This window comes from Uloborus diversus, chromosome 2 (assembly GCF_026930045.1).
Source record: "Uloborus diversus isolate 005 chromosome 2, Udiv.v.3.1, whole genome shotgun sequence".
Taxonomy (NCBI): domain Eukaryota; kingdom Metazoa; phylum Arthropoda; class Arachnida; order Araneae; family Uloboridae; genus Uloborus; species Uloborus diversus.
This window is the reverse complement of record NC_072732.1, coordinates 107,604,410-107,619,166: the sequence shown is the minus strand read 5'-3', so window position 1 is coordinate 107,619,166 and position 14,757 is coordinate 107,604,410. Positions and strand designations below refer to the sequence as shown.

The 14,757-nt window shown below is 30.0% G+C and overlaps 1 protein-coding gene across 1 annotated transcript in view; it reads right to left on the bottom strand.

Annotated features, from left to right (window-relative positions):
• The window catches only part of LOC129217221 (eukaryotic translation initiation factor 2-alpha kinase 1-like), a 53,272-nt gene that overhangs the window by 17,720 nt on the left and 20,795 nt on the right, over positions 1 to 14,757 (bottom strand). The window contains exons 11-15 of the mRNA XM_054851497.1: positions 14,077 to 14,374; positions 12,849 to 12,927; positions 12,614 to 12,717; positions 11,025 to 11,213; positions 4,011 to 4,148 (exon numbers count right to left, since the gene is read on the bottom strand). Of these exons, the coding sequence (XP_054707472.1) occupies positions 4,011 to 4,148; positions 11,025 to 11,213; positions 12,614 to 12,717; positions 12,849 to 12,927; positions 14,077 to 14,374 (808 nt within the window). The remainder of the gene's footprint in view (positions 1 to 4,010; positions 4,149 to 11,024; positions 11,214 to 12,613; positions 12,718 to 12,848; positions 12,928 to 14,076; positions 14,375 to 14,757) is intronic.

Sequence of the window (14,757 nt, the reverse complement as noted above, 5' to 3'; positions counted from 1 at the left end):
TCTGAATCAAAGTATTCTTCTGTGAGGCGGGAATTTTTCGCTATTTATTCTTCTATTAAACATTTTAGGGAAATTTTATATGGACTCAAATTTACTCTTTTTTTGTGATGCAAAAGCTTTGACGGAATTCCTACACATGGAAAAATAACCTGATGTGGTATGCAGATGGATTTTATTTTTAAGTGACTTTTCATACGACCCACAATTTATCCCTGGGGCAAAAAATCCAAGCGATTTCTTAAGCCGCGTATATGAGGAAAATCAAATGACAGTTAATAACATTAATCTTTTCCAACCAAAACATAACTTGTCGAAGGACATTATTTTCCAGGAACAGCAGAAGGATAGGGAAATTTTAGAAATTATTGAAAGATTGCAAAACAATGATAAAAATACTTTGGAAACATTTTGTTTAGATGATAAAATTTTACTTAAGATTGTTGAGGTAAAGAAGAGGAATAAAATTCAAAAATTTAAAAGGATTTATGTTCCTTCTACTTTAAGAAATGCTGCTATTGAAAATGCCCATACTCCACATTTTGCTGCTCAAAAGACGTATAATTTTTTGCAAAAATTATATTTTTTTCCATCCATGTTTACTGCTGTTAAAAAATTTTGTCGAGCCTGTCCAAAATGTCTGGCCAATAAGACCAAGCGTAATAACACTGTACCAAAATTCATTCCTAAGAAGGATTTAAGCCCTGGTTCATTTTTATCCTGCGATTTGGTGGGAAAATTATGTAGATCGGTTGATAATAAGTTTTTTATTCTTACAATCGTTGATCATTATTCCAGATTTTTGGAAACTTTTAGTTTATCAAATACTTCTTCTAGTAGTATAATTAAATGCTTGAACACTTATTTTTCATCTTACGGAGTTCCTAGGGTAATTTTGACTGATAATGGTCCTAATTTAATTTCTGATGAGATTGAACAATTTTTTAAGGGATTAAACATTGAGCATAGAAAATCTTCAATATACTATCCTCGTGGGAATTCAACAATTGAAAGAACCCATCGAATTTTAAAAGAATCCGTCGCATCCTTATCTGAGAATACATGTGAATGGTCTCAGAAACTTCAAATTTTTAAACTTCATTATAACGCGAGTAAACATGGTGTTACTGGTTTTTCTCCTGCTGAACTATTTTTGGGTAGAAACATCAATGTTCCAATGCAAATCTTTTCTGATCTTGAATTAGTGTCTCATTATGATGCATATGTTAAGGAAATGGATAGATGTGCAAATGAAAATAAAAAAGCCGTGGCACAAAACGAAGACAAATATTTTAAACAACACGAAAATCAACTCAAGGGTAGAAAAATACACAAATTCCAAATTAATGATAAAGTATTCATTAAAATTTTAAACAAGCCTGGTGCCTTGATGCCTAAATATAAAGGGCCATTTACCATTGAAAGAATTTTTAGAAATGACAATTATTTGGTAAAGCTGCAGGATACAAATGATAAAAGCATTAAATTGCATTGTAGTAAAATTTTTCCTGCAACTTAAATGTTTTTTTTTTTTTTGTTTCGGCATTTACATATTGTAGTATGCATTTGTATTGTTTCATCATAAGATCTATGTAATCACTTTAATGATTCATATCAGATTAGCTACCTGATATATGATTGCAATAATGGTTGATCATTGTCTAAAATTAGCTACTTTGGAGAATGTTTTAACTAACACTGCAATATTTATTGTGAATTATCATGGAAATTTTCAGGAAATGTACAATTGTTGCAATTTGAATGTTGAACAGTTTTTCAGTTTTAATATGTTTTCATATGCATTAGGAACCACAAAAAAATTTTTTTTTTTCCCTTGATAACTCTTTCATGCTAATCCAGAGTTGTTTTCAATTCCATTGAAACCATTGTGAACTTACCATTTCAAAAAAAAAAATTTTTTTGAAGCTATTTCATTGTGATATCATATGTTTTTTTTTTCCTTTGGGGGGGGGGGGGAGTAATGTTAAAGAATCAGACTTTAACATTTTTATTTTTTGGGATTTTTACAATATTGTTATTTTGTACTGATAGAGGGCAGCACCAACACGAGCCAAAATTGTTCACCTAAATTTGAAAAAATAAGGGTGGAGTCTTATGCTGTCACTTTTTAAATGCAACAATGTGATTGGATATTGAGACATAGCGTCTATGTGCCATTTCGTTTTTGTGATTCTGATTTATCTACAAAAAAGTCCAGTGCAGTACTCGTGGAGAAGCAGCATGATGTGGGTGCGAAATCTTTGTGTGTTGTTCCAGCCGCTTAAAAGAAAAAAATACAAGTTTCTTCCACATCTGAAAACATCCTGAGTAAGATATGGACTATATGTATTTTTTATGAATGTTCAATTATGATAATCAAGAATATATTTATCTAGAATTAAAATTTTTGGTCTTCGTCGCAAAATTAACAAGTTTCAATACCCACTTGATGTTGCTCCAGAAACCATGGAAATTGCCAATTCATTAATATTCCAAGAAATTTATTATCTGCAAAACATCTTCAAGTTTTTTTTCAAGACGCCAATTTCTACTTATAGTCGCAAAATTAACAAGTTTCAATACCCACTTGATGTTGCTCCAGAAACCATGAACTTGCCGATTCATCAACATTCCAAGAAATTTATTGAACACTCAACTATATAGCCTGTGAACTGTACTACTTAATCCTGTCATTAACTCCAGTGGACCAACGATAGTTTCTTCAAGCATGTGATCTTCAAACGTCTCAATAGTGATAAAGCAGTACATAGCCGTTTCATTCGATAAAAAAAACAAAGGAATAGCCGTTAAAATTATGAATGCACTTCAGATGAGCAGAGAAATCGTCGCATTTCGATGCTATCCAAAATATCAACTAATTACATAACGAATTATCCAATTTCAAGTATTGTTTAAGCATAGATCAAATTGAATATATATATATATATAATATTGATTGATATGGTTTTTTTGTTGTTGGTGATTTGGTTTAGTATTTTTGATAAAAACGTGATATCAAAATAAAATAAAAAGAATGATGGTAAGTTTTGACAAAATTGAATTGTTTTTTTTATGAATTTATTGTTGATTTATAATTTTCCACTATACGTAAATATATGGGATTTTTGCATTTATTCTTACACAACGCTTTAAAATATTAATTTCATCATTAATATAAAAAAAAATGATCCTTTATATCCAATCTACTATTTAGTAACTATGATCATTTTTATAACCAATTCAACAGACTGTTTGCAAGTATTGTTTTCCTGATTTGATTTCAAATAAAATGCATTATGACATATATTTAAGACAAAAATCTAGTGGTATAATTTTTCAAATTAGAGAAATAATTTTTGAAAAAAAAAATCTCACTTTTACATCTACCACTGCTCTCAAAAAACATTAAAATATAAATCAAGCAAATATTTAGATCAGTTCTTTTGAAGTCGTTAATAAAAATGTGTACTTAACAGGGAAAAGAAGAAATCATGAGTCTTTTGAAAACTTATATTAATCTTTAACAACAAGAAATGAAGTTATTGAATTGTTAAAATTTTTTTAAAATGTTTTGAGAGAACATGGGATACTAAGGATAAAATCTGAGGTGAAAAAGTCATTAAAAATGCAACATTCTAATTAACTTAATGTATTTTTTAACAAATGTATTAACCTTTAGATCCTGAATGGGGGGGGGGGGGGTACATTATCAATATTTGACACATCTTGAGTTCAAAAGTCAAAGTTCAAAACTCTTTTGCTTTGCTCTCCAAACAAGGAACTCTCTGGAGTTCATGATTAGAATTTGGGGATTCTAAAGATAAAAAATCAACAGCTGTCAGCACATTCAACATTCTAGGAACTAGTACAAATTACATACAAGCCTGTTTCAAAACACATATGAAAATTAATTATTTTCATGCATATTTTGAGACATATGAATATATCATGAACAAAGAAATTTAAAATATAGCATTTGCAAAGTTCAACAACTATTTTTATTTTATACTTACATGATTTGGATAATTTTTAATCATTACTTCAGGAAAATTCCCTTTTAGTATACCATCAATTGCTTTACTGAATTCCATTTGAGTCGGAAATTCATTTAGCAGCTCAATTAATATTATTCCCAAGCTGTATATATCCACCTTAAGGAAAAAATATTTACATCAGTTTTATTAAAAATAAAGTAAAAATTTGTGACTTGCATTTCAAGTATAATTTATAACTACTTCTATCATCCCTAGGGTGGCCCCCAAATTTTTTTTCTTAGTTATTGTTCTGGGAACCCTTTAATTTTTTTAGAATGGTGATTAATTACCTACATCCAAAATTTCAACTCTGTATTCCATTATAAGTCGATGCCCAAGAAACATGAAAAATATAAAATTTGAAGATTCTTCAATAAAAGGTTAAAGTAAAAGTTAAGGGAATTAATTATTTGTTTACTTTTTAAAATTATACTTTGATTTAGTAATACCTTTATAAATGAATACTTTTATGAGTAACATAATATAACTGTAACAGCTAATCATTGACTTTAACTGCAACAGCTAATCATTACCTGTAACCTCATATTTTCAATGTTTGTAAATATTAGTTTGTCAACATTTCGTGCATAATTCTTATGACAGTCTGGACCAAAGCTGCAATTCCCACGAGATTGGAAAAACATGCAATTAATAAGCTAGAAAAAATTCATAATCAGTGGTTACAACTTAGAAAACATTCAAATCGTTCTTCACAAACTCAATGAGAGCAAGAACAAGAATTTACTGCTGATGTAGATTTTCTGTTTGACATTGCACATTTAGATGCAATGAACATGATTAAAATACTGGAGGATAAAAAATTTCTTGAAGATCAACGCAATGAAAGAAAAATGATTATTTCAGTGTTTAATAAAGAATTAATTTTGAAGAATGAAAGAGCTTTAAAACGAAGGAAAGAACACTTAGAAAGACAAGAAAGGTCTGCAATAGCTTCAACAGCTTTATCACCAGATTATTTTACAAAGGAAAGTTGTTCTACATCGTCGTCTAGTTGTGACGATGACACAGAAGATAGAGAATACAAGGTTAGTAGCAAAACAGTCAGTACTGCTACACCAAAAACAAAAGTTTTAATAATCCTCATGTTATAAGTGCCTTAGATCGTGGTAAAATTTCTGATCGTGAAGCAATGAGAATTATAGTACCAATAGCAGCTGCTCTTGAAGAGGACCTTACATTGCTTTCATTTTCTCCTAGTAGTCTGCAAAGAAACAGGAAAAAGGTCCGACAAGAGATTGCTGAAGAACTAAAGATAAATTTTAACCCAATATATCCCATCGTTCTTCATTGGGATGGTAAAATTTTACCTGACATTAAAGGTGAAGGAACTGTAGATTGTTTAGCTGTTACTGTGACTGGAAATGGTGACGAAAAACTACTTGGAGTACCAAAATTAACATCTGGGACCGGAGAAAATATTGCAATAGCTGTTTACAGCTTATTAGAGCAATGGAACATTGTTGACAAAGTTCAAGCTACGAGCTTTGATACAACTTCGACAAACACTGGTCACATTAAAGATCATGTACTATTTTAGAACAGAAAGTGGGGCGACAACTGATGTGGTTAGCTTGTCGCCATCATATGTTTGAACTAATATTAGCAAAAGTATTTACTTTATGTTTAGGGCCATCCAATTCTCCAGAAATTCCTCTATTTAAAAGATTTATAACTGTATGGAATGGAATAGAAAGAGATAAATTTGAAATTTTGGAACCCACAACCGATACAGATATTTTTAGAGTATCGACACTTAAAACTTTATCTGTGGTAAAATTCTGGCCTAGAGATGATTACAAGGAACTCTTAGAACTCACAATAATTGTTCTAGGAAACACACCACCAAAAATACAATGGCAGGCACCCGGCGCTATTCATCATGCAAGGTGGATGGTTAAACTTATCTATGGTATCAAGATATATCTTTTCCGCAATCAGAAAGATGTTTTTAAGCTTACTAAAAAAGAACAATATGACCTTGAACGTTTTGTAAAGTTTGGTGCCCTTTTGCACACAAAAGCCTGGATTGAAGCCCCTAAGAGTACAGAAGCTGCAAATGACTTTAAGGATTTAAAAAAATATGAATCAATTGATTTTAAAATAAGTAAAGCAGCCAGTGAAGTCTTAGAAAGACACTTGTGGTATTTATCAGATGAACTGGTTGGTCTGCCTTTATTTTCAGATAATGTCATTTCTTCTGAAGAAAAAACAAATCATAAACAAGTTAGCTATCAAATCTGAAGAATCGAGGAAAGTACGTGCAAGTTCTGATGTTTTCAGAAACAAAAATATGGAAGAAATTACTTTAGCAGATTTTGCAACAGAACACACTGCTGTAATTTTTGAACGATTAGAAATTAATCAATTTTTTTTCAGTTTACCACCTGAAGAATGGGATGAAAATGAAGAGTCAAAGGAAAAAAGCGTTACAGGTGAGATTAATGTTGTGAATGATACTGCCGAAAGAGGAGTCAAGCTTTTCAAAGATTATAATAAATTCCTTATTACAGATGAGGAAGAAAAGCAGTTTCTTTTGCAAGTAATAGAGAGAAATAGAAGACATGTTCCATCAACTTCCACAAAAAAGGAACTTTTGAACTCAATTTTGAAATAATTAAAATCATTATATGATAAAAATATATTTTCAAGTTTGCATGTGCCAGATTGTAACTTAATTTTTACTATTTGTAAGTTTAATTAATCTAGTAATTAAAAAGTAATAGTAACAGGAATTTTCTTTTAATTTATTTAAAATATTGCACTGTATTGTGAAGCCACAAATTTCGTAGGTTTTTCTTTAGTTAAGGTCCTTTGGGCACCTCCTTCTACTTTAAGTACAGTAACAAAAATTCACAGAAACAGTCTATTCTATAAGTCTAACAAAATTAGGGGGTGCCCCAGTATTTTTATGACACTTCAATTTTTATCATGGTAAAATGGGTCACCCTAATCATCCCCCTTTATAAAAAATAATAAATAAATAAATAAATAAAAGCATCATAGCAAATTAATTGGGATAGGCAGTTAATGAACTGATAATACTTTTCTTAGACAATTAAGAATAAATTTTATTTGATGCTATTTCTAATACATATTTTTAGCATTTGAATTTCTTTCAGTTTTCTGCATCTTTAGCCTATTTTCCTGTAAAACTAAATGAAAGAAGAAAAATGCATGAAAGGAGGTGAAATGCATCTTAAAAATGTCGCTAAAAACGAAAAAAAGAAGGGCAAAAATAACTAAAATAGTTCAATACATATCAAAAAATTAAAAATTAGAAAGTAGGGTTTTGAGACGGAGAAAATAAATGTGTCTTGTTGGTCACTTTTATTTCACTTTTTGGTTTGAACGATTTTTCTCTCAAATTGAACAGTTAAAAAAAAAGAAAATTTTTGAGTGAATAGTCCGATTTGATCAAACTTTTTTTGTTCGAAAGATCTGGGCAAGGACACCTTATTCTAATATTTCACTTTTTGATTTGAACAATTTTTGGTTAATTTTTAACACACAGTTTAAAAAGATAATTTAATTTCAAAAAAAAAAAAAAAAAATCTAAAGTATATTCATTTCTTAGTTTTTTTTTTTTTAGTTTTTAGCAACAAAAGAAAAGTAAAATACATGGTTCATTATTTTTATCCAAAAGAAAGAGTTGCAAACTCTTTTTTTTTTTTTTGACAAAATATATTTGTTTTGATGTGTCTTTTACTTTTAATATTTTTTCTTTTCTTTTTGTTTTTTGAAAATGATTAAAAGGTTAAAAAAAAGCTTTGCCTTAAGTTTGAAATCACTGAATTAGCGAAAATATAATTTCTTAGGTAAAGCCTTTTTCTTATATTTGCTTGCCAATGAACAAAATGTATAGATAATTTCCTATTTCCTTGAACTTGCTACAGTGGAACCAAGTTGTTGCTTTGACTTAGTTTTAGGACTCGACCGATGCATCGGCGCTGATGGTTCAACAATTTAGCCATCGGCGGCCAATGCTAACTTCCGATGTTTTTGAAAAAAAAAAGTATCTTTGTTTTGCTTTTTAATACAAAGTAAAGGGAGTTTTCGTTTTCATATAAAATTGTTTAATTAAATTTCAGTATGAATTTCCATTTTAGTCACCCCGAAAGAGTTTTTAATACTGCATTCAGGTACCAAACAAGTTAATTATTGCGTTGTTTCTTGCGGCTGGATGTACCTATGTATCTCTCATAAGTCATAACTCAAAAATGGTAAGCTGTAGAAGGTTAAAATTTCGCCTGTGGGGTGTGCGTATGTTCCAGTTGTGCACTTATAAGAGATGGCGAAACCGGTTTTGTGTCATTCATTAGATTTCTGTTGAACCAACGGTAATTTTTAATTTTTCGATATCTGTAACATGAATCACAGTAATGCAGTTTTTTCTGTATCGCTTCGGCGGCGTTACAAGTTTGGGGCCCATTGAAATACATTTTGGGGCCCTATTTCTCTATCACAGAAGTTGTAAAACATTTATCAGAAGAATTTTTGTAACTCCTACGGTGCCCCTATGGTTATGGGGCCTCTCGCGCAATTGCAACATTTGCTATATTTTAAATCCACCACTGCACATCAAAACAAACTCGGGTATAAGTTTTGAAAGGGTTTTTCTGCTGAATGTTTATGATTATTTTGAACTCTCTTTTTTTTACGACTATTTTTTTGAATTTCCGAGAACACTTGCGTGCCTCTCCTCCCACTCCCTCAATTTCTGAAATTAAACTCTAATTGTTCTACTGAGTTGTTTAAAACTAATACCATTCATAAAATTAGAGGTTTTTTTTTTCAAACTTTATATTGTTTAGAAAGAATTTAGAGCATTAATGTAAGAAATTGATTAAAGACGTTTTGAATGGTGACATAATTCGGAAATCAAAGGGACTTTTGAATTTTTTCTTCGGAAGTTCTGAAGTAGATTCAGAAACTCTTCCAAGGCGTTGGTGGTAGCGGTTCTGTACAAAAAATATGAGGCCGAGAGTGGGTTCCAAGTGTGAGTTACTCCAAAATCAGAGGGTGACCCCCCTAACATTCCCCCTTCGTTTCAAGCATTTCTTAAATGTTTAGCGATTATTGATTTTGGTCAAGAAATGTCATTTTGCGTATTTCTCATACTTGTTTCACCTATATTTTGTAATGGGCCATCTTTTTTGCATCATTAATAGCGGTGGTTTTTTTTTCTGTTGTAAGTAACTATTTTTATGTATTTATATAAAATCAATGAATAAGTTATTTTTGTTTTTTATAGAAAAGTTTCAAAGGATTTTCTATTATGCAATTTTTTAAATTTTAGAAAATTATTGCTAAAATGAAAAATTTAATTTTAAATTTGTTTGTAAAACTTCATATAAGATTAAACAATCAAATTGTTCAATATTATGTGTGCAAACATTAGATCAAGTAGTACATGTATTCAGTTATTAACTTGGTGTAAATATTGAGTTTGTTTATTGTAGCTGCATTTTAAGAACCTTGCTCTTTTCATGGCTATTTCTTTTTTCAGCAAAATCTATGTCACTGTTATAGCTTTTATGAAAAATGCAAACTTTTCTATTCATAAATTTTAAATAAATATAAAACTATTCCTATTTTGATTTCTACTTTTTTTGTTGAATTTGATGACTAAAAAATGTCTACGCGCAACCTTTCCACTTTATTTGCGTAATTTGTTAACGGTTTCATAGTTTTATTCTTTTTTTTTGAATGACTAAACAACATAAATTAATGTTTTTTTAACTATGTTTAGTGAACCTAAATCCGTACATTACAATATTACTGAAATCTTAATTATATGTTCAATTAAAAAAAAACAAATCATTTGGTATCAACTTTTGGAAACACTCCTGAAAGCCATTTTTCGCTACCTTCTATGATGCAGCTTTATCTTCTCCTGAGGGAAGAAAGCGACGTCCATGCAAATGTTTTTTTTTTTGCTGGGAACAGGTAAAAGTCACACGGAGCTAAGTCTAACGAAATGTGATGTTATTTGTTTGTCATATCAGAGCATTGACCAATCGAACCGTGCATCCTTAACATGAAAGTCGCCTTCTTCCGCACGATGAAGTTAAAGCAGCAGCGCAAGAGGTGTTACAGGAGGTTGCAAAAAATGTCTTCCAGGAGTGCTTCTAAAAGCTATACGAACGTTGGCAGAAGTGCATAGTCGTTCAAGCTGACTATTTTGTAGATAGATGTATTTCGGTAATGTGAACTATTCAGGGTAAGGTTTTATACAACATGTCCTTGAACTTTTAGATCATACTACATACCTATGAGTTTTCAACTTACTATTTCATAACGTTTTTGAGTGACGCAAGTTTACGTGCATGAAGACATCACAAGAGAATTTGCGATAATTAACTGAGGAGGCGTTCAAAATGGATATTTTGGTTATCTATATGTTCTTAGGTACATATGCATGTACAGAGTGCCAAAAAAACTTGTGAAGTATAAATTGGGTGATCGTCAAATAGAAATTTAGGTCGAAATCTGATTTTTTTTGTGATTGCAATTCCTTATTCGAAGAAAGGAAGTAAAGTAAAATGAATCGATGATCCTTTAAATCCCTGACAGTCTTATCAATTTATTTCTGTTTGATTTTTTTTTTATGCCATCAGCCATTTGGAGGAAAACAATCGGCCATCGGCCAAAAAATGCCATTGATCGAGCCCTACTTAGTTTACTAAAAAACAATTGAAGTGTACTAAATTTATTTTTAGTGAGAAAAAGAAATGAGCAAACTAACTTACTTCTCTTTTTTCTTTACTAAAATATTGATTCTAATATAAAAGCAAAGCTAAATTTTTGTAGATGCATATATCATTTACATGCATGTTAAATATTTTTTTTATAATAAGCTCGGTGAGGTAGTGTTTTCCTGTCTATAGCCCTGTTTGCTGTTTCTTGACAAGTAAAATATAATGATGGACTACTGCAATAACATTTATGGTAAAGAAATAAATAATTTCAAACCTTTGAATCATAAGTACTTTTCGGATCTCTTTGCTCTGGAGCAGCATAAGGAAGTGTTCCAAGATTGGAGCTAAAAGAAGTTGAAACTTGCCCATTTTCATCTTGAGATGAGCAGTCTGCAAGCGTGGCTAACCCAAAATCTCCAATTTTCATGACATTATATTTTTTGGAGTAAAATATATTATGTGGCTGGAAAATTTTAAATTCAAATATTTAATATCAAAAACTATATTTGAATATTTTAGCAGTTTTGACAATAATGTAAGTTTTAAATACTTCAACTAGTAATAACACACCACGCTAGTGACTAACTTTTAAAAGTGCGTTAACAGTACCTTATAACACAAGTTAAAGTAGAAAGATAAAATAATAAACTGAATGCATGAATAACTAGATGAATTTTTAAAAAAATTATTTGAAGCATAACCATGGAATTTTGCAGCTTAAAACTAACTTGATCTTGATTATTGATATATAATTATAACAACTCTAAGTGAGAGCGTAATAATTTATGTTGCAGATTTTTTCTTTCTTTTTTCTTCTTCACAAGCATCGTTTTTTTTTTTTTTTTTAATTAAAGATCTTGATTTTAAAATGCCCAATGCTGAAGAAAATTTGATGATTGAGGGTAGGAATGTTCTTGAAGAAAATGACTACCACTACATCACTTTTTTTTCAGCATGCACATTATATATAGGCAATTCTTTTCAACAGTGGCAGCGATAATAGTTTTTAAGCCTTTAACAAAAGGCTTGAGGTAGCCCTGCTAAAAAAAATGTGTTTAATTTTCTGCTAATGCACTCAGCAAGGTCAATAGACTCTACATAGCTTTTAGAGCTTTCCAACTAAAATATAACTTTAGTTATTAAACGAATAGTATATGCAAATGATTACTTTATCTAAAAATGACATGATGACAGCTTCACTATTTGGTGTCAAATTGTACGATTCAGACAAACTGGTTAATTACAGGAAAAAAAAATCATTTCAAAACTCAAAATCATGAGTTACAATACTTTTAGGCATAGCTGATGCATGTACAAATGTACATTGCACTCATTATTGACTATTGCTTAGCTGATAGAAGAGTACCAAAAAGACAAATTTAGCATTTTATTTTCCCCATTTTTGTGAATTTCGTTTTTAAATGTTTTCTTTAATAATAATAAGAAGAAGAAACAAAAAGAACATGTTTTAAAAATAAGAGAAAAAAAATACCTTGGAATTGTTCAGCGGTAAGCTAAGATGCACAAAAAATTAAATATAAAAACTTTTGTGATGAAAGGTAAAAAATAATAATACAACTTTTATGTGCACAAATTTGTAGGAAATACAGACATGTTTTGGGGTTACAAGGAATCGCTTTTTCAATGAATAAAAACATATCTGACCAACAAGTTTTTTTTTTTTTTTTTGTCAGTTGTCTTTTCATTTTCATCCATAAGATTTTTTTATTTTGCATTGAAAAATAGGTTCTTTGTAACTCCAAAACACAGGTCTGCAGTTTCCTGCAAATTTGCACATTAACATTGCATTATCTTTCAATGATACATATAATACTAACATTTACAAATACATACAAAAAATACCTTCAAATCCCGATGGATAATATTTTTAGAATGTATATGGGCAACACCCTGCAAAATATCTTTGAAAATAAGCATAACATCTTTTTGGAAAGGTAAATCTTCTCCTAAAAGGAAGAAATTCTAAAATATAACTGACAACAAATAATGAATAAAATGCTTTTAAAATATAAAATGACAATAATGAGTAAATTTATTTGATTTTAGTCTGGGCAAGAAAAATAAAAGGAAGAACTACCTCTGGCTCTAGATTGAAGCCACTGATAGAGATCACAGTCACAATATTCCATTTGAATGCACAGCATAACTTTGACATTCTGTTCATTTAAAGAGAACAGTACAATTAAAAAAGATGTCAAAAGAATATTTCATGGTTTATAGATAAATTAAGTCCACATTTTCATGAAAGAAAATCGAGTATTTTTCAAAACGAAAGAAATTCAACAGTTACATATACATATTTTGTAAGTATGCTACATTAGTTAAACAATTAAATGCATTTCTTTTCTGCCAATTTCTTCAAATAGCATCATGATTGATAGCATGTTGATTTATAAAATGAACTGCTAATAAGCGTGGTAAAAAGCTGGTAATTGTATTTTGTACTTAGACCGATTTCCAATCCTTTTCTTTAACACACAAACACATGGATGCAATTTTTGTCTCAAAGTTTCCAAACAATGTTGAATTCGTCAATGCATTTAGCCAACCCAAAAGCAATCATTTTAAATTAACTGTTTTAATATAAAAAAAATTTAATGGTATTACATTAGCTTGTGCTTAATGTAGCAGCTATTGCACAAACATTTTGCTATCATTAACCAATTACTAACATTAAATGAATGATGCAAATATAAATTTAAGTCTCGTAAATAAATTAGCTGTCGTAAATTATTTTTAGGGACCAGACAAATAAAGAACTATATATTTTTTCTTTTCCTTTTGAGGCTTTTTTTTTTTTTTGGCAAAAAAGGAAAACTAATGTGGAGAACAAAATGGAGTGAGAATTAAAGTCCTAATTTCAATGAATATTAAAAGTAAATATGGTTGTTTCACTTTATTAAACATAAAGTCTACTTAACTATTTTTATTTATCACTTTTTTTGTGAGCAAAATTAATAAAATAAAAACAAGAGTTTGTAATTTTACTTCCTTGAAAAACACATTGTACAGGCGTAAGCAGAGCTTCTATAATGGGGGTACCACTGCACCCATCATTTAAACGAATCAGGGGGGAGTGCAAATATTTATCACTCTACTCCTTCCGGTCCTGCAACAACGCAGTTGCATCTTAAATTATTGTTTTCTACTATTTTTGCTTTTTCTTCATTTTTTTCCTCTTTTCTTTCTTTCTTCCTTTGAGCTAACAGGTGTACTGCGGTACCCTTGGTGACTTTTGAGCACGCACCTATGCAAACATTCCAATTCAATAAAATAAATTAAAAAAAAAAAAAAACTTCACATACCAAACTATTAAGATTCCAATGATGGTTGGAAGACCTGGTTAAACATTGTTTTAGGGATTTCAAGTCGAATACATTTGAACTTCTTGAATAGGAGTCCAAGTAGTTTTCAAAATTTTCCTTACTTTCATCATCAGATGAAGAGTCACTTTGATTTTTTAATGATTGAAATTCACTAGTGTCTAACATTTCTTTAGAGTTTTCGTGGTTACTGGTAGTAAAACACACGAATTCTTCACTGTTTTTGGAGTTAAACGATGATTCAGCATCAGAAAATTTTCCTAATATTTTTTTCAAATGCCTAGGGGGGATAAAAAGAAATGAAAGAAAGATTACATTGAGAAAAGTCATAAAATTACTAACAAAAATCAGAATATCAGTTTAAGTCTTACATTTTTTTAAAAAACTGATTATTCAAAATGTGAATTCGAATTAGCTGTAAATAAACTTCAGCTTAAAATATGTTTTTTGCGATATCTAAACTAGATATTTAGTTCTAGAACTGTGTACTTTGATTGGCTTGGGTAAAAAGTGCAAATGCACATCATTGTTTGTAAATTAGTTTGATATCCTCCAACTCCTAATGCTTAAAATGCAGCATTTCAGCACACTTATAGATTAACAGATCTTTAAATTAACTTAAATAACAAACAGATAGGGCTCATTTAAAAATATCAATCATCT